General features: G+C 37.8%; 2 protein-coding genes across 4 annotated transcripts; one reads left to right on the top strand and one right to left on the bottom strand.

Moving 5' to 3' along the window:
* The first annotated feature begins 4,178 nt into the window (after positions 1–4,178).
* On the top strand, positions 4,179–12,074 carry slc10a1 (solute carrier family 10 member 1). 2 transcript variants are annotated; one of them, XM_016668058.1, is made up of 8 exons: positions 4,179–4,431; positions 5,312–5,532; positions 5,612–5,698; positions 6,221–6,333; positions 8,374–8,578; positions 8,970–8,981; positions 10,740–10,939; positions 11,836–12,074. In XM_016668058.1, the coding sequence occupies exons 2-8, from the start codon at positions 5,326–5,328 to the stop codon at positions 11,882–11,884; spliced, it is 873 nt and encodes a 290-aa protein (XP_016523544.1). In that variant the 5' UTR covers positions 4,179–4,431; positions 5,312–5,325; the 3' UTR covers positions 11,885–12,074. The 2 variants fall into 2 exon arrangements, with proteins under 2 accessions (XP_016523544.1, XP_007541830.1); XM_007541768.2 differs by having other exon boundaries at positions 4,305–4,431; positions 8,803–8,981.
* On the bottom strand, positions 11,977–18,890 carry srsf5b (serine and arginine rich splicing factor 5b). Of its 2 annotated transcripts, none has more exons than XM_016668077.1 (8): positions 18,769–18,890; positions 18,435–18,583; positions 17,940–18,010; positions 16,477–16,590; positions 15,474–15,546; positions 14,141–14,214; positions 13,816–13,923; positions 11,977–13,196 (listed from the first exon to the last, which is right to left on the bottom strand). In XM_016668077.1, the coding sequence occupies exons 2-8, from the start codon at positions 18,558–18,560 to the stop codon at positions 12,857–12,859; spliced, it is 906 nt and encodes a 301-aa protein (XP_016523563.1). In that variant the 5' UTR covers positions 18,561–18,583; positions 18,769–18,890; the 3' UTR covers positions 11,977–12,856. The 2 variants fall into 2 exon arrangements, with proteins under 2 accessions (XP_016523563.1, XP_007541936.1); XM_007541874.2 differs by having other exon boundaries at positions 18,773–18,890.
* Between the last annotated feature and the right edge of the window lie 532 nt (positions 18,891–19,422).

The raw sequence follows: 19,422 nt of genomic DNA, 5'->3' as shown, positions 1-19,422 counted from the left end.
TTAATTAAAACAGACATCTAACTCAAACTGAGTGTCATAATATTACCAAGACGTCTTAAAATTACGAGAAAAAATTAGTTTTAATGAGAAAAACTGTTTTGATAGATTGTGATTCTTGTCTTGAAAATCCTGCTGCTGATCATTTGGTGCTGATGTGTTGAAAGATTACATATTTCTATTAATTATTAGTATTATCTATAAAACTTAACATAGCCTCCCAAGATCTAATTTAACCTTTTTTATATTTTTGAGTTAGGGTTCTCATAAACTTTTTTCTCCTAATATTACGATTATATTCTGGTAATATTATGACTTTAATCTCATAATTATAAAAGAACAAATGTAGCCTGACCCTATTAATAAACACATTTGTCGAACAAGATGGCGGTCCTCTGGGTGCTGACATCGCTCTGACGACGGAAAAACAAGGAATCAATCGGCAAAAAAGATAAATATATATCAGATTTTCCAAAAATGTAATCTTCAAAAAGAAAAAATTTGAGTAATTGATCAAATCAATTCATCGCCCAGCCCTAATTTGAGCGCATCACACTGGCTAAATGTGTAATATGTTTGCCAGATTTCAAATAATCTGCTTTCATGCTTCCTTTTTCACCAAACTACACTGTAGATAAGAAGCTTACAGTGTGGATTATGTGGCTCAGAAAAAGCTGGAAGCATCTTCTCTCTTTTCCACCAGCGGGTCAAGAGGCCACAGCAGCTTCAGGAGACGCCATGCTGTCCACTCCTTCTCCTGCAGATCTGCACTGACCTCCATCTTATCATCTCTCTGCTGATCATCCCGCCAAATCGCTCGCTTGTGCCTAAATCGCTGCTGGAGTGGATTAAACTGAAGGCAGCGGCGTTGAAACGCAAGAAGAGGTTTACCAAGAAATATTGCATGTGACAGCGTGGCCTAAAACATGAAACCGTAATAAGGCCAGGCTTTAATAATGCATCTGATGCAGAGAAGCCGCTTCGTCTTCAAGAAGAAACAACAACTGTAAAGCGCAGTTAATGTTCTTATTCCCAAAGTCATGGATAATGGTGCAGAAAAATGTGTTAATTAAAAGTGGAGATATTTCTTCATTCTTGCCACACAGTCAGTGTGGCTCAGTAATGAACAGTTTCAGCTCTATTCAGATTATAGTGTTCAGTCTGATGGGAGATCACTGATTACAGAACAGAGAGAGGAAGAAAAATTGAAAAAAAAGTATAAATTTTAAGTCTGACTGGCATCAGAAATGCCCAGTCTCTCCTGTAGTTTTTAATATAGAAAAACACAACAGAAAAAATTATACAATATAAATGTTTAGGCACTTTTTTTTTGTTTTTTGCTGTTTTAAGTGTGTGACTTAAAAAAGATGTAAAATAAATCAGCAAGTCTCAAGCGCTCTTACTGGATGCATTTTAAGTGTATTTGTTAAAGGAACAAGTTGTGCATAAGGACAAAAGTATTTTAACAATCACCAAACAAGGAAACAATTAAATATATATTTTTTAAAAACATGAGCAAAATATACCATAAAAGCAACATGCTTTTTTTGTCTCAGTTGTGGTGAAATTATTATTATTTTTTTTATTTTTTTTTTAACATATAGTCTTATTTTTGGAATGTGTGCTTTTCCTGTAGCATTTTTGAAAGAACATTGTTAATAAATTTCATCCTCTGATGTGTTTATGTTCATAAATTCTCCCTTTTCTCTAAATCCAACAGTCTGTTCTCTTACTGTCATGGAGAAAAAACTAATTCTAATAATATAATTCGGTTTATTTACCAGTTTTAAAAAAAATGCTGGTTTGCAACAAACATCCTCTCAGCAAGGTCCAATTCATAACAAATTTTACTGAATCTATTTGATCCAAATTCAGTTCTCACTGATCCAGTTGGGAACCTATAAAGGAATCAAATCGCTTTGATTAACTTATAATCAACAACTTTAAAGCCACAAACACAGCTAGTTTGCTGCGCTGAAGCGTACGTGTGCGTTTTAACACAATGCAAAATGGCGAAAGAAATCAGCGGTTGCTTCTGTGAGGCAACTGTCCCCGCTTATCAACCTGAGAAGGATTATGAGGCAATTTCAGAAAATGGTTTAAAGGCCATTATTCTGCAGCAACAATGAATATTCACGAGTGGTTGAGGGAGGACAGCTGATAATCTTCTCAGGAAATCGATGTTCCAGTAAATTCCATCCAACGTGAAAAAAAACAACAAAATACCGGAGCTTCATGTTGAACTCTGCAGGCTTCAGTCGGTGTTTTAAATGTTAAGGGTCATGAAAAATGCGGAACGAGTTTGACTTGTTTCCAGAGGCTTCCAACATAAAGCTTCTCTTCTAAAAACAAAACTGTGGCGCGACAAACCTCATTTTAACCAACCACAAGAGTTCTCCAACTCTTGTTGGACATTTGAGACCAAAATGGTCCAAAATGGCTGCTTAGCTGTCATGCATATCAGCATTAACACCTCATATCTGCTGTTAAGAGGCCTGATGATTTGAGCTTGCTTTGCAATAACAGCAACTATCTGTATTCTAGCTAAAGTTTGTCTGAAACTAAGTCGTGCAAGAAGCATCGGTGTGAAACAAACTGAGTCATATGGAAAGCAGATACTGCATGTTCATGCATCTAAATGTGGTTTTACGACCTACTGACTCATGATAAGCTGTAGCTAGTTTGTTCATGTAATTTTTCCTTTTTGTCTACTTAATTGTTTACAGAGGCGGTCCCAGCCTATTTGGCGCCCTGGGTGAACCACCTTTCCGGCGCCACTGGTGTGATGGTCATCTGTGTGTCATCCAGTTTGCATGTGTTTGTTTTGGAAAAGCTTATTTCATTCAAACATTTCCCTGAGCTCCAGTTCTTATACTTCAGACTCAAACAGCTAAACTAAAACATGACCGCTTTAAAATGTCCCATTCCAGTTTCTTCAAATAAACTTATTCATAACATCCAAATATGTATCTTCTCAACAACAGACATTCAGTCAAATATTGAATATTTAAGACATTAGACAACTATGCTGACATAGTGAAAATCTGCAGGCTCAAACTGTACTCATCTTTAATAATTTACTAACTAGTAATGTTTAAAGAGTTCAGCACATAAATCTTGGTTTTACTTTCACTCCAGGCATAAACAAAAATAACCTGCAAGCCATAATAACCTTAGACAAGTGAACACGCTTTCCAAATTACCTATCCTTAACACTTATTTCTTTGGAATTGAATAAAACAAATAACATAGCTTCACAAACTTCTGCAAGTGTGGAGGAAACCAATCTGTTCCACCGAGATGACCTGGTGTCATGCCTTCAAGACAATACACAGGGCACATTGACCCACTTCTACTGGTTTCCCGCATGTCAGACACTGAGAAGGGCAAATTAACCCACGAGAGCGGCGGAGTGGGTTAATTTTCAACACTTCGACACTTTTCAATGTAAAAAAAAAAAACTTAATAAATCACATTATGGATCTTTCTCTAACATCCGCACAGCTTAACTACATTTTGAGGGAACATTTCTGAGGTTTTACAAGATAATTGTTTTTTGTTTTTTTGTTTCCAGCACTGTACTTAAGTAAAAGTACAAATAAACTGATAAAAATGTACTTTAGCAAAAACAAAAGCTCCAGATTACTCACTCAATTTTTGCTGGTTTATAAGTGAATGAGTACTTGTTTTTAAAAACAGTTAAAGTTTGGAAAGTAACTCGCTGAATGTATTCTCTAACGCTATGGTGTAAAATATTATTAAGTGCACCTACTGTAATTTCTTTAATGATGGTGTGTCCTTTTAGTGAATAATGCTGCAGATAAAGGATGTTTTTATGCTCTCTGTAACAGAGCTTACTCTTGGAAGTCAGAATTTCAGGAATGATAGAACTAAATGCCATTAAGCAAAATAAGAAAGAGGAATGATTGTACCTTTTAAATGCTTTATTTAACATAAAGCAAAGCCAGTGTGTTATTTTAGCTGCAGTAAAAATATTCAAGTAAAAGTTGTCTGCCTGAATGAAGGGGGAATACGGTATATTCAAGCTTATAGTGGGTAAATAGTCTCCCATTATAAGTCACTATAACGGGTGACTTATCATAGTGTAATTTATTATATATTTCCTGGACTGGTGTCAGAAATATTTTAATTTCATGACAAAAAACAACTCTTGAGCCCAAAAGTTTTTTTTTTTTGTTTTTTTTGTTTTTTAACTGATTGACTCAAATAAGTCATCCTTTACTTAATAACCTGATTTAATCCTGGAGAGGGGCAAAGTAGGAGGGGAGAAGATAAGAGGAAACGTCTTACCCAACAGGTAACGCTGCAAACACGTCTTCCAGCTGAGGAGTGATTGTCTCTGGGGAAATCACAGTTTTCCTACACTCTGACCTCCTCAAACAGGTGTGCAATTTTCACCTGCAGCCTTGCACAGTAAGTCTTCACAACATTCTTGCACCTGTTTTTTGTTGTTGTTGTTGTTTTTTTTTAATACGTTTGCTTAATTTTTTTGAGAGAGAAACAGAAATCCTGTGAAAGTTATTTGTTTGCACACAGCATGCATGTGCGTCTGCAGGGAGGATGTGGTTGTCAGTTCTGGAGATGGAGGCAGAAACGGATATAAATAGAAACACCATATGATGAATATTCTTTGTTGATGATAGATTTATCAGATTCTATGTTTTCAATTTGAATGTTGTTTTTCGCTGTGTTTTTTAGATGAAAAGTCTGAGTTAAACCATTCAGACTTATCTAATTCTAATTCGAACCAGTCTGAACATGAATTATGTCTAGTTTCATACTTTGTTGTAAGTCTTTTTGTTCCAGCTCATTTCCAACAACACAAGGAAAAATAAACTTTCATACTTTTTTTGATTGTTACCCAAAATGCTAAGATCCATTCGAGTTTAAATAAAGAAAGAATAAGATTCAGAACAGCTCATAAGTTCAAGATCCTTGAACTTATATTGCCCAACAGGTAACGTTGCGAACACGTCTTGCAGTCCATGTAATATAAGTTCAAGGAACTTATATTACAAAACGTGTACTCTGAACTGACGTACACAGCGCTTTTTAATCACTGATCTTAACTACTGAAAAGATCCTGCCTGTCAGTCTAAAAGCAACATGTCTGCTTTTAGCAAAGACTGAAAAAAGTGTCACATTCAGAGTATCTTTTTCTTAATTTGGCTTCATCTGCACTCTGATAATAATGACATTCTAACAGTTTAATGAATCATTAAAGTTTCAAAATTAACATTCAGATGACAGTTGAGACTGTGCCTTTGTTTCATCAGCTTGATCTGTTTTTCAGGCCCGGATCTCGACATGGGCGGCACAGAAAATCCGTTTTCTGACCCAGATTTTCTGAAAAATGATGACTTCTCACCCAATCTGACAGCTACCAACACCAGCTTGCTTTACCCGTCTCTTCTGTCACCAGTGATGGACAAAACCATCAACATAATAATGATTACAGTGCTGTTAATCGTCATGGTTTCACTGGGATGCACCATGGAGGTGACCAAGATCAAAGTAAGCAGCTCATCCACGTGAAGCCATCTGTTTTAAAGCACACATTGCTGTAATATTTCTACTCTCTGCTGCTTTCCAGGATCACATACTGAAACCGAAAGGTGTGGCCATCGCAATTCTCTCCCAGTATGGCATCATGCCTCTCACAGCGTTTTGCTTGACTAAGGTTTGTACAGCAGATTTAAATCTGTTCATTTACGAAATGAGTTTTTCAGGCTTCAACCACAGCTGTAGAATTGGTTCAAACCTGCAAAAGCTGAGAAAGTATCATCGTAACACCTCACTAAAAACAAAAAATAGAAAAACATTAAAATATTCAAGCCTTTCGGTGTTCATTTAGAAATTTGACAAGTAAACAAAGTTCTGCAGATGCTCAATGTGGGAAAATCTGAGGACCGAAACATGACAGTTTTCTGTGTAAACAAACAAATCTGAGTTATTTTTGGATTCTTTCTTTAGAGTCAGAACATTTTAAGCTTCTGTTAAAAATTGTTAAAATATTTTTGAGGAGCTGTGCTAACAAGCTCCACTGACGTTCTCCTAATCATTAGGCATCCTATTTATGAGGTAACTACCTTGATATATTGAGTTGAATGACCTGCAGCACATCAACTAAGCTACTTATTTTTCTTATTAATGCGACTCATCTTGATATGTTCCTCATATACCCTGTGTGGTTGTGTTGCAGGGTTTCCAGCTGTCTGAAGCCACAGCTGTGGTGATTCTGATCTGCGGCTGCTGTCCTGGAGGAGCCCTGTCCAACATCCTGGCTCTGGCTATAAAGGGAGACATGAACCTCAGGTACACAGACATGTTCAGGAGAGCAAATAAAAGCTCCAGCTCTTTCTGAAACTCTTGAGGAAGTCATCACACAACATGGCTTCTCTATTAACTCTTCAACAACGTTTTTACCAGCACCATGAAAAGTAGATGACCCTTTGGACGTGACATCACGCTCTGGAAAACCATAGAAACAGACACCTCTAGTCTAATATCACCTATATTTAGTTGATTTCACTTTAAAAATTGTCATAGAGTGCTGCATAAACAGGTCTGCATAAACAGAAACCAAACTTGTCATTTTATTATATTTAACTTTTTAATTAATGAGGAAAGATCCGGCGGCCATGGATAGCAGCCGTTGATCATCATGACTGTTAGCCCTCGGTGAAATCGCGCAGCAAACACTTTTTTACAAGGTAAGAAGATTAACGTTCATATACTTTATAAGTAAGTATTATTAGAAAGATATGAAATATCACATTATGGAGAAGGTACGCGTCTAACCGTTGGTAACCATGGAGACAGTGCCGCACCGCCATGTAGCCTAGCATGTCTGGGATACTAGTTAGCATCTCGTCTTCTGTACGTTTTTAATGCTGCTCCGGTGTAAAGGGAAACGCTGTTTATGACATAGTGACATAAATAATGTGGTGTGAATTCAGAGAGTTGCTTACTTTGATCAACACATCAGGAGGGAGGAGGTATGGGTCGGTTTCTAAGCTAGCTATGAGAAGCTTTTGTAATTACCTCCGTCTATGAGCCCCAACCAGGTGTGTTATGTTGCCTATACAAATTACCTTGACTAAAACAAGTAGGAACCATGAATAAACTGGCAAAAACAACTTTGGAAAACAATTTAAGTCGCTCTGTTCAATATTCCTATCTCCCACTTTGAACGTCCAACATGGCGATTAAGTGACTAGTTGCAAATGGTCAATAATGAGTTCAGCCGATGTGTAGTTCCACAAGGTGTTCGCTAATTGTTGCTGGCTAGTCTGAAGGAGCCCAGTGAGGTAGGAGCTTAGCCTTGAAAAGAGGAGGAGCTGTGCCTCTGTCCCCCCACCAAGGCCTTTTGCACAGCTGAGTGGTTCCCACTGGAGATTAAATGATCTCTAAAGCAAACACGAAATAACCGAAGAAACACTCCAGGTATGTTTTTGATGAGGGAATAACATTTTAACATTATGTAAAGCTCAAAAACGTTGATAACATAATACTGCTCATTTAATAACAAGTTGGGAATGGTTTTTGTGTGAACTAACCTTTCAAGATGACTGTTAATTGTCAAAGTATGGATGAAAGACTATTATTCTACAAACAGAAGAATTTCAACAATAAAGTCAAAATGGTGGGAAAAAAAACTTTAAATTCTGTTTTGCACCTAGTCACAATAATTATAATAATAAAGTGGAAAAGAAATTCTAAAGGAAAAGCAGTTTGCTTATACTGCTGTATTCCTACTGAGCAGTTTCAGCTTTATCGTGTTTATATGCACACATAAAATTCCTGCTTTATTTTTTTACTGTCCAAGAGAACCTACTGTACCGTCATAACTAGTGGGAATAAAAAACTACCACTGCATCTATTGTGTAATGCTATGGAGACCATAAACCGTCTTACAGTTACCAGGTTGAAGTTCACCTGATTGACTTGACAAAACAAAACCCACATTATTTACCTCACTGGCGGCCCCTAGAGGATTTACTGTTCATTACAAGTAAAATTAGGCACAACAAACTTTAAACTATCTATCTATCTATCTATCTATCTATCTATCTATCTATCTATCTATCTATCTATCTATAGTTTTTTTTTCTTTATTTAGATTTATGAAAGGTTTATTATGCTTATTCATCATTAAAAAAAGTAGGTAATGTTCTGTTTCTTTTTTATCTTACCATTCTGTGATTAATTGATCTGAATTTACTAAAACTGTGTTTCAGTGTAAGGATTGGAGAAGTGCAGGTTGATGAACTTCTCTTTTTAATATATTAAATATTGAAGATGGAAAAGCCTTTCCAAGCATTGAAATTATGTTTTGTTTTTTTGTCTCTTCAGCATTGTGATGACCTCCTGCTCCACGCTGCTGGCTCTGGCCATGATGCCTCTGCTGCTGTACCTGTACTGCCACGGCTTCTCCAACCTGCAGAAAGCGGTGCCGTATGTGGGCATCGTCACTTCCCTGGTTGCGATCCTGGTACCTTGCGGAGCCGGCATCCTCATCAACTACTTCCGGCCGCAGTATTCAAAGATAATCACAAAGGTTGGCCGAGTCAATGTGGAAAAAATGAATTCTAGTTTTTCCATATTTTTCTTTTAGGTAGTCATTTTTTAAATTGGTTATAAATGAGTGTCAGAAAGAGCCCAAAATTACACCAGAACCCTTTAAAAGAAGCCGATTCTCCTTGGAAGCAGAATAAATTGAAATCATTGGAGACTACTACAAATTTGAAAGTCTGATCCATTTCTTGTTTCTGTTGTTTTCAGGTGGGCCTCTGTGTTTTGATGATTTCCATACTCGTCATCTGCATCATTTCTATCGTTGAAATTGGAAGCTCCCTCCTTACCATGCTCTCGCCTCCTCTCATGGCCATCGCTGTCCTCCTGCCCCTGATTGGCTACGCCTTTGGTTACATCATCTCCTGGGTCTTCAGGCTTACACAGCCGTAAGTACGCGACAGTATTTTATTTTATAGTGGCTTTATGTTATGGCCACAAACTTTATTAATGCAGCCCGTTTATTTATGTTGATCCAGCTTCAAAATGCCCAAAGTCTGTGTCCTGTACGGGTTTTATCAGCCGTTCTAGTAGAGAGAAAGATAGATTTTTTTTTTTCTTTCTCCAAAGGTAGTTGGTCACAAGGGAGTTAATTTTAAAATATGCACCAAACAAAGATGAGAAAAGTGTGTCAACAATCTATGGCTATAAACAGGAGATGCAGAAACTAATAATGCCAGAGTTTCCACTTTTATTTTTGGATATTTTATTGGACAGTTACTGAGAAAAACAAGCAGTCACATGTAAGGTAAGATATATTATTTTTACCCCCTGGCTTGGTCAGTCCGTTTTTAATGGGTTTTCTGTGGATCTGTGAATGTTTGACCTACATTGTAGAAATTAAGAACGACTCAAAATACAACTCCAGCATAAATTTGGATTTGAAGAAGCTAAATAAATTATTTACCAGAAGATACAAGCTCATAGAAATAACATGGGTTAGCTTGTTTTAGCAATAGCATTGTTATCATAGACTAATTACTTAAAATAGCACAACTCGCTACTCACCTTAATGCTTCTGTTGATCCTAAATTTGACCCAGCCTGAAACTGAATAATAGCATACTCCAATTTTTCATCTGAGGTCTGCAGCACTAGATATGTAGATCGCCTCAACGTTAGGGAAATCCTCAACATTATAAAAGTCTTTTTTTACAAAGATAATATGGATCATATCCTAAATATATGTGTATTTTTTTTAGATACCTCCTCTGTTCCAGCCTATTTAGGACATTAGCTACTCGCTGTGATTCATTTTGCTGTTTTGAACCAGAGAAATCCACTTCCTGACCTCCACCTGAATTTCATGTGTCATCCGGGTCACGTCTCTGCAACCCAGCAATGCAAAGAAGCACAATGATGCATGAATCAAATGTTTTTACAAACTGTTAGCTTCATACCATAATTATGTAAGTTATATTTAGGCAACTTTTCTGCAAAATATTGACCTCCTTTCTCTGGTACCCAGCCTTTCATCAGGACACTTACTACAATCCAAAACCCATATTTGCCTAAGTCTTTCTTTTGACTTTGGATTGATTAAAAATGTTTTTTCTTGTTTAAACTGACCTAGTCAATTGTAAACAACTGACCTCGATTATTGACCTAGTCAATCATGAGCAACCTCACCACCTTACTTGGCAGTTTTGGTTATAAAATGCACGTCTACGGGGTTATGTTTGTGCCACCAACCTGAGCGAACAGTGAAACTGGTTTTAGTGCAAAACACAAAATCTTACCAAGCATTTTTGGTCTAGTTTCTAATGCAAATACCTTAGTTCACTTGTAATACAACAAAACCTACTAGTTAATTTTCAGCAAGATATGGGAGCTTGTTTTATTAATTCAATAATTCCTTAAGTGAGACGAAAATGTCTATATTTTCCTATTGGCAGATTATTTCTCTTATGGGAAAAATGTCAGTCTCTGCATGTACCAGTGAAAGGCATTGACTCACGGTGACTGAATACCAGTGCACACCAGCTTCTGCAGATTTTAATTTGTGAAATCTCCCTCCAATTTAAAATTATTCACTCATTTGAACCTTTAAGTTTGTGTAAATACTGATTCTGCATCAGCTGCATTGAACCATGAGTGTTTCTCTACATACATTCATGACTTATGTATAACTCTACCCTCACCCCTCAGAGAGCGGAGGACCGTTGCTATGGAAACTGGCTGCCAGAACATCCAACTGTGTGCCACCGTAGTGAAGGTAGCCTTCCCCCCCGCTGTGATCGGACCCATGTACCTGTTCCCACTCGTCTTGGGGTTCTTCCAGGTGGCCGAGGCAGCGCTGCTCATCGTTCTGTTCAGGTGTTACCACTGGTTCACGACAAAAGGAAAAGGTGAGACCCGCTGAAGATGAATTTAAAAAATAACCTTTTTATAGTAGTTTTATCTTTAATTTATCACCTTCTGAAGATGGGAATAGCACTGATTATTTTTATGTTTTACATATTTATAATTAACTCTTTCATGCAGTGGACAGCTTCCTAAAAGCCATTTTCTTGTGGATTTTTACGTTTTAAATCCACACAGACCACTCTAATGAACGAGTGCATCATGCAATACACTGCCAACTACTGGCCATCCACTGCAAGTGCAAGAGAATATTTGTTAAAGTCAATATGGTAGACAGACGAAAAAGCAGCTCAGAAATATCCAGTCCTTCCTTCTGCTGTAGAACTCTTGCAGGTAAACATATTGTGACAATCATGTAACCCCTAAAGACTATTGCTGGTGATGTACTTTCCAAATAACTTTGTATTTGGAGAAAATTACAACTGATCACCTTGAAAAAAAAAATTGTTCTGTGCTTAAGAAATTCAAAAACACAGAAAAAAAAATCCTGATGTAAAGGATCCTAATTCATGCATGAAATTGTTAAAATAGTCAAAAACTAGAGTTTTTCCTCTGGCAAAAATCACATTTGTATCTTATACTGCAATTACCGTTAAAATAAATAAAAATTCCCAAAGTACCTCATTGTGGTAGGCGTCATTTTTAGCTTCTGATTGGTTTAATCATTTCCTGTTTTATGTCCAGAACTGAAAAAATAATTTTGCTCCTTAAACGAGAAAGTTTGGCTGAAATAATTCAATATTATAGATTTCAGGGAAGCAAACTTCAGAATAACGTAACCATTTCAGAAGAACATTTCTGGAGTTATTTTATGCATTATTAAAGTTCTAGAGATATGCATGTTTTCTTTATGTAATAAAATAATTTAATTGCTCAACAGATTCATACCAGCCGACATCAACAGAGGAGAAGCTGAAGGAAATCTCTGAAGGAACTGCGTGACCACCGCATCCCCCAAATAAAAAATATCACTTTAAACAAGTGGAAAAGTGTCATAAAAGCACATTAGAGACAAAACTTATGGTTTATTAAAATTGATTTATTCATCAAGTCTATTTTCAATACACCATACAAACATCTATCTTCACTGAAAATAAAAATCCTCATGTACAAAAAAAACAAAAAACAAAAAACTTTTCCCCTCAAATTCATGTCTATATGTACACACACAGGAACGTCTGTCAGAATACCCTAACGGTAACATGTACACATCTCAACACTTAGCAGAAGGCTGCAGTATGTACATAAATCCTCAATTTAAGAAATATCACTCCAATAAGTAACATTATTGCTCACAGAGAGCAACTGAAGGGTTCGCTTCATCCTCAAGAGTTTTGCCTCTACAAAAATCAAACATAAAAAAAAAAACTAGCATACATGAAGACAATATACAGGTTTTAAGCCAGTGGAATAATCTGCAGCTGTACAGTTGTGAGCCTGGAAGAGAAGCTGCCAATGCGAAGAAAATCTGTTTCGTATTTTAGCTCCAAGCACAAAAAAAAGCATGTTTTTTGTGAGTGAATCTGGGTGGAAAACAAAAAACAAAAATCCTGAAGGAAGGAAGAAAAAAAGGCGATGACCGGGTCCCATAATTCAGCCATTATTATGGTGGCTCACTTTGTAATCTCAACTGTACTGCTGTGTTATAACACGTGTATAAACATTAGAGGAGAGGCGTCACTCCGAGTTCAGAAGCATTCTGGAAAAATCCTGCCAATTAATAATGGAGAAACGACAGCTAATCGTTTCAGATGAGCCTGGTTTGTGTTGGTAAAAAATAACTTGAGGACAGTCACAAGAACAATCCAAAAAGGAAACAAAAATCTGAAACAAAACCTCACCTCTCTGCTTTCCCAGGAGGCAACGGGAGTTTTCTAGTTGCTTTTGTTTTTTAAGCCAGTTTAGCGTTGACTGTCAGTAGAAGGAGAGCGGGATCTTGGAGATCTGGAGCGAGAACGGGAGCGTGAGCGGGATCTTGAACGAGAGCGGGATCTGGACGACCTCTGAGCCGGCGGCGGCGAGGACGGCGTCACTGATTTGCTGTTTTTGGACGAGCGTTTGGGGTCCTTTGACTTGGGGCTAGGCGAGGAGGCGCCGCGCGCCGGCGTGCCGCTGCGGGAGCGGGAGCGGTGGTGGGCCTTGGCGGGACTTCGGGAACGTCTGGGGGAGCAGGACTGGGAGCGGCCGCGGGAACGGGAGCGCGAGCGGGACGAGCTGTCCGAACGGGAACGGCTTCTCGACCTAAAAGAACAGAAATACGACAATTAGGATGGAAAAATGGTGACGACTGAAAGAGATGTTTTCAAACTCTTCCAGCAAGTTTCAATTCACTCTTAAATGATATGTTAATAATGTTTCCATATTTCTAAAACTCTCTTCCAAGAGAGGCGCTAAAAAAAATTAATTAATGTTTAATGACCCATAAAACAATCCAAACAATTAGTGTTGAGGTAAATGACCTTAATGCTCAAACACCAAAACCAAGAACGATGCAGTGAAAAAAAATCTAATATAATGTTCTCGCCAAGTTTTCTTACATTTGGCAAATATAAATAATTTTGATGATTCCAACTAGCCTAAAAGAAGAAAAGCTTAGTTTAATTTCAGACAGCAAGAAAAAACAAATCTCGTTATATCGGATTTCAACCATATATAACGATTTCCAAATTTAGGTTTTTAATAAAACATTAGATTACATTTTACTACAAAACTGTGATATTCTGCACCTTAAACACTTAATTCAATAACTTCAAGCACCTGTGCAAACCATTGTCATATTTCTAATACTTTCCGTGCTCAAACAGTAACTTTTGAAATGTTTAATTTTATATTAGAGGGGAAATTTGATGCTGAAACTCACCTCTTCTTGGAAGCTTCAATAAGTTTGATTTTCCTTCCATTGATTTCCTTTCCAGACAGTTTTTCAAGGGCATTTTTCAGATCACTATGAGAGGCAAACTCAACCACCCTGAAAAAATAAAAAAATCAGCTGTCATATATTGACACTGATCACTTGTCTGTCATTGTATATTTTGCTATTGACTTATTGCCCAGCCTTAAGATGGCAATAAATCATCACCATGTGAAGAAAACACTAACAAAAAAACAACTGTAATAATATTTATATGCTGTTTTTGACTTGTGTCCAGAAGTTTTTCTGGATAAATTCCCTCCCATTCTCGTACCCTTCGTTGAGTTTTGGGCGATGTGCATCTGCGAATGTCACCTCTCCAGCTTGTCTCATGAAATCCTTCAGGTCCTACACACGCAAACTCAGGTCAGTTTTTGGAGGGGTGCGGCGAGCAACAAGCACAGGCTGAGATATTAACTGCACTGATTTACCCAAAGGGAGAGATGGTTAGATCCTCAGAATTACACAGACTACAGCAATTACAGAGGATGAGTCCAAGGAACCCAATGGCTGCTCACCGACTCAGTGCTTCCAACAGGATTGGTTTTAGAAAAATTTAAATAATAATAATGTGTTTTGATGTAAACCCCTTTCTGTCAGGGATCACTGCAGCACAAGGTCAGTCTCTTCCAGCAGCATTGAGATCTGTGAGCTCATCGCTCCATTAAAACTACACAGATGATCATCTTCATCAACTGGGCTGCAGCTTCTGGCACCAAGAGCCCCATTTCCCCCCCGGCAAGGAGGGTCCGGGTGGTGCCGGGCGCCGGGACCGCCACCGTCTCGGCACCCCACCTCAGTAAAGAGAGTGAACAGGGTGGAAGAGAGGAAACTACTACCTGAGAGCGATACCCTTTGGGGTGGGCCGCAGGCTCTCCGAGCCCACCATTACCAGGATTACAGCAGATTTTATCCACGGGCCCCTGGGAGGAACTCACACCCTCTCTCTCTCTCACGATGTGCGGGGGACACCACGAGGGGAAGGAAGGAAGGGGGGATATCGATCGATCGAAGCCCCTCAAATTAACGAACCATCGATCAATACGCCACCACCATCGACTCTCGCTCTCTCCTCTGCTTTCTCTCTGCCAACTCTGTTTCCTCTCTCTCTCGCCCTCAACCACACAGCAGGCGGTGCGAGCGAGCGAAGGGCCGCCAGCGCCTCTAGTGTGGAGCGAGCGCTCACATGACCAGCAGGCATCAACTAGGAGTAGGACACACTGGCTGACAGCACAGGCTCAACCCAGACTGAAGGACCCAGAAGGGGTTAACTCCACCATAAGCGAGCTCTTCCACATGACACAACAGTCAAGCTGGCAAATAAAGGGGTGGAGAATTGGTTAAAATGTGAAAACATGAACAAATTTGGTGTTTTGTTGCTTTGTGTTTATCTAAAACTGCATCTAAAAAACATCAACAAGTGTTTAATTCTGAAACAATTACTACAATTACTGAAACCAACTCACCTGGCTAAGACTGACAATACAAATTAAATTTTTTAAAGTTGGTTTTTAGCAGCCAATTGAACAACAATGTGTATTGTTGGAATTAAATAAATGCAGGTGGTGATATTTGTGAAAAATGAGACATTTAAAAGAAATACTGACCTGCCAGCTGACGCGGGAGGACAAGTTTTCCACAATCAGACGGTTCTCAGTGCGCATCGGAGGAGGATTTCGGCTAGGAGGAAATAAAAAAATAAATAAGAACATTGCATTCATTACTACTTTCTACAGATTAGATAAAACGTTTTGAAACGTCTCAGACACTATAAATCCGACTAGTTAGTGAACAAAACACTATTTTAACACAATTTCCCCAGATCTCAATAATACTGTTTAACGTAAAATACAAGCCAAACTTTAGTTCATTTACACATAAATAATTGAGCCATTAGGAACAATAAATAAAAATAAATGTGTTTGCACCAGATTTTCTGGCATTTAGCGAGGCCTATCACGATAAATTTTGCTGGATGATAAATTGCCTCAGAACTTATTGCGATAAACAATATTATTGTTTTAAGAACCTTCTCAAGTAATACAATAGTAATAATGCCATATAAATGCAAGAACACATTCTGAACGATCAATAAACTTTAAATTCTAATGAACATTTAAACACTGGGACTGGATGATATTTGAAATATCCAACAACAAACAAACAACAGAAACAAGTAAAATAAATTATGAAGTCTTTGAAAACAAAATTATCTTTCAAAACCAGAGATAGTTGAGACCAAAACACCAGACTGAAGACTTTATCGTTCAGTTTTTGGTAAAAAGAGAGAAAAAAAAGAGAAAGACGACAAATTCTTTTAATTTATCAAGCGATTAATTGATTTATTGTTTATTGTGGCAGGGCTACATTTAGCACAAAGAAATAACCTAAAACAAGTTCAGTCTGCTTTAACTTCAAACTGTCTCAAGGTGCATGAAAATATATGGTTTCAACCGCAAATAATGCTTTCCAAGTTTAGGCGTTTGATCAAGCGTTAAATTGGACTTTATTACAAAGTTGTGCTGTTTAAATTGATGTCTCACACCCATACAAACTCTGAAAAACAAACAATAAAACAGAAACAACAGGAAAGTAAAAGCCTCTCTTTACCTCCGACTGTTTTGGGAACCTCTACCGTAGCGGTCAGAGAAACGTCCTCCGCCGCCGCCGCCTCCTCGCCCGCGGCCCCCCCGCAGACGCACACGAGCATGCTCAATGGTGACCCTGCATTTAATAAGGGAAGATTTTGGATTTAAAAAGCAGAAACTCCAGAAGCTCAATTGACAGGCATGATTTAATAAGCCAATTAAGGACTGATTGAGTAGGAAGTTGGTGCTTATTCACTCCCTGAACTCCAAGTTACAACCACAAATCATTAGGATTTAACGTGATGGAATGGAGTGGCATGTATTTACATTTAACCCCTCCTGAGTCAATACTTCAGAATCATATTTCACCACAAACTAGTGTTTTGGTCCAAGTCTGCACGTCTACACAGTGCAGCATAACAGGACTTATTACAATAACTCATCACTGTCTTCTCAAAATAAGTTTGTTTTGTTAGTATTTCAACTGCTGATATAACAGTATATACCTGCAATTTCTATTACATTTTCAGGGTTTGTACATTTTTCCCCACAGTAAGGTTCAAGCACTTTTCCAGAGTTAAAAAAATCATAAAACAAAAGACAGTTTAAATTCACCACTATATAATAATTAACACTGTTAATAATGCCTAGAATATCTGATATTCTACAGCAAAGACAGGATAAACTAAAATATAATAAAATGTTATGTCTTACATAAAATAACTGACCTCAGTAAGAGAAGTTTAGTCTGATTTAATGTCAAACAGGGATAAAAAACCTGCAAGTATTTTTATTATGTTTATGAAAACATCTGATTTCAACTGTAAATGATACTTTCCAAATTTAGACTTTCAAACATTAGATGGCACGCTTTTTTTTTTTTTTTACAAAAGTGTGCAGTTTGAATATCAAGCAGTTTTAACAGAAATCAAGCAATTTGCAAACCTTGAAAACACCCAAGTGAAATTAAAGTATTTAAACATTTTAAGCAGGTTTTATTTGGAATAAATCCTTGTCCTGGTGCTTTTTTTTTTCCTACATTACTTGCAGCCCTGTATATAAAACCCTATAAAATTACACATTAGGGTATTATAAGCCTGGTGGGCCACCAGGCTTTACTTGTGCCCCCACCAGGCTAAGCAATGCTTATTTAAGTTTTTTTATATTCGCATTTTTAAAACTTTTATAGTTGGTGTCCAGATATTAATCTTCCAATATTTCAATAACACATAATCATCAAGTGATATTTTCAAATTTCCTGTCAACCTTAAACATTTTTTAACTCAAAAAATGACAGGCCACTGGATGAATGACTGTCCAAGCGCCCTGAGCACAGGGCTTACAAAGTTTTCTGGGGGAAATCTTGCACATCCAGGTTTGTGGCTATCCCATCTGTACAGAAACTAAAAGCTAATAAGGCCTGAAATAATGTGTAAACAGAACAGAGTTCAACAAGTCTATTAACTTAAAACAGGAAAATCTCACCTTTCATTACACAACTCTTTACCATCGAGTTCATACACAGCATCTTCAGCATCTCTGGGATCATCAAACTCCTAAAAAACACAAAGAGGCGTTCACAAAAGAGGTATGCAACCGCAGCATCTTACTCTTGTAAAATTGGTATTCCACCACATGCATATTTGAGTTAATCATTGCTTGCAAAACTGATGTTTTTAATTGCTCAACTTGCCCGCAAGGCGTACAATAATGTTGCTTCAGACTCATGCGAAATGTCGGGTTGGTGCTTGCTCAGGCTAGCAGAGAAGCATGGTAAGGTTTGGAGAGGGGGGCGGGGGCATCCTTTCCTTTTTCTCATTGAAAATTCAATAAGACGTGCAAAAATCACTCCCTCTGCAGTCAAACGTTAGCTTTATAAGGTGGAAATCTCTGGAATAATTTAACCCCACTCTGATTAGATGCTCTCCGGTTCACAAACAGCAATTTCACCGTGACCTACTTTCTCCTGCGGTGACTCACCACGAAGCCGAAGCCTCTCTTTAGGTCAATGTCCCGAATGCGGCCGTATCCTTTAAAAAACCTCTCCACATCCTTCTCTCGGGCCGACGGGCTCAGGCGGCCGATGAAGATACGACATCCGCTCATGTCGACAGTTTTAGTTTAATTTGCTGCAATCAGAAGGTGTTATAAGCATTTTCCCGTTAGCAAAAGCCCTGCATATGCTAGTCAACGCCTGGGCCTTAACTGTGTTACAAGCTAATGCATCAAAATAACAGCGGAAACTAATTATACCGCTTCTCCTAAATATGCGGAATTGCTACAGTGAAAATATAAATATTCTAACTCTATGTACCTACCGCAGGAAGATTGCAGACCTATTCTTTCTTATTTTATTTTTTCTTTCTATCCCCTGAACCGTCGACTGTAATGCAAGATGAAACAAAATGGTGCCGCTGCTGTTTCAGGGCGGAGTCTTTTTAAAGAAAAAAGCCTCACGTGACGTAGAGCGAAAGCACAGACTGCAGAACACGAACAAACCCGAAACGTATTCCGAACTTTTGCGAATATGACGCAATAAAACACCCCTTTTCAAATGGTGTAGTTACGTTTTTGACCACTGGGGGTCACTAACACACTACTGTGTTTAATCAAACAATGGCTGCTTGCGTTTTTAAGACAAAAGACGTGACAAACATAGAAAGAAATATTTAACACTACAACCTTGATAATAGGCTAAGAAAAATAGGTGAACTGTTTTTTAGACTCACAAAACAGAAAGTATAGAGAGAGTCATACAAAATAAATCTTTAACCAAATAAATCTTTATAGTCTTCCATGATAAATTCGTAAATGATTTATGAATTTATCGAAGGAAAGCATGCGAAGTATCCTTAGCTGCTTGAGTGTACTTGGATTTATCGAACAGATTCAGGTATTTCTTACATTAAGTTAAGTGGGATTGATGTGAAAGATTACATTTTTCCAACATTGTTTTTTAGTCAAAACT

The sequence above is a fragment of the Poecilia formosa genome, unplaced genomic scaffold, assembly GCF_000485575.1.
Source record: "Poecilia formosa unplaced genomic scaffold, Poecilia_formosa-5.1.2 Scaffold1, whole genome shotgun sequence".
In the NCBI taxonomy this organism is placed as follows: Eukaryota; Metazoa; Chordata; class Actinopteri; order Cyprinodontiformes; family Poeciliidae; genus Poecilia; species Poecilia formosa.
The sequence above is the reverse complement of the archived record's forward strand: the minus strand, read 5'-3'. Positions and strand labels throughout refer to the sequence as shown.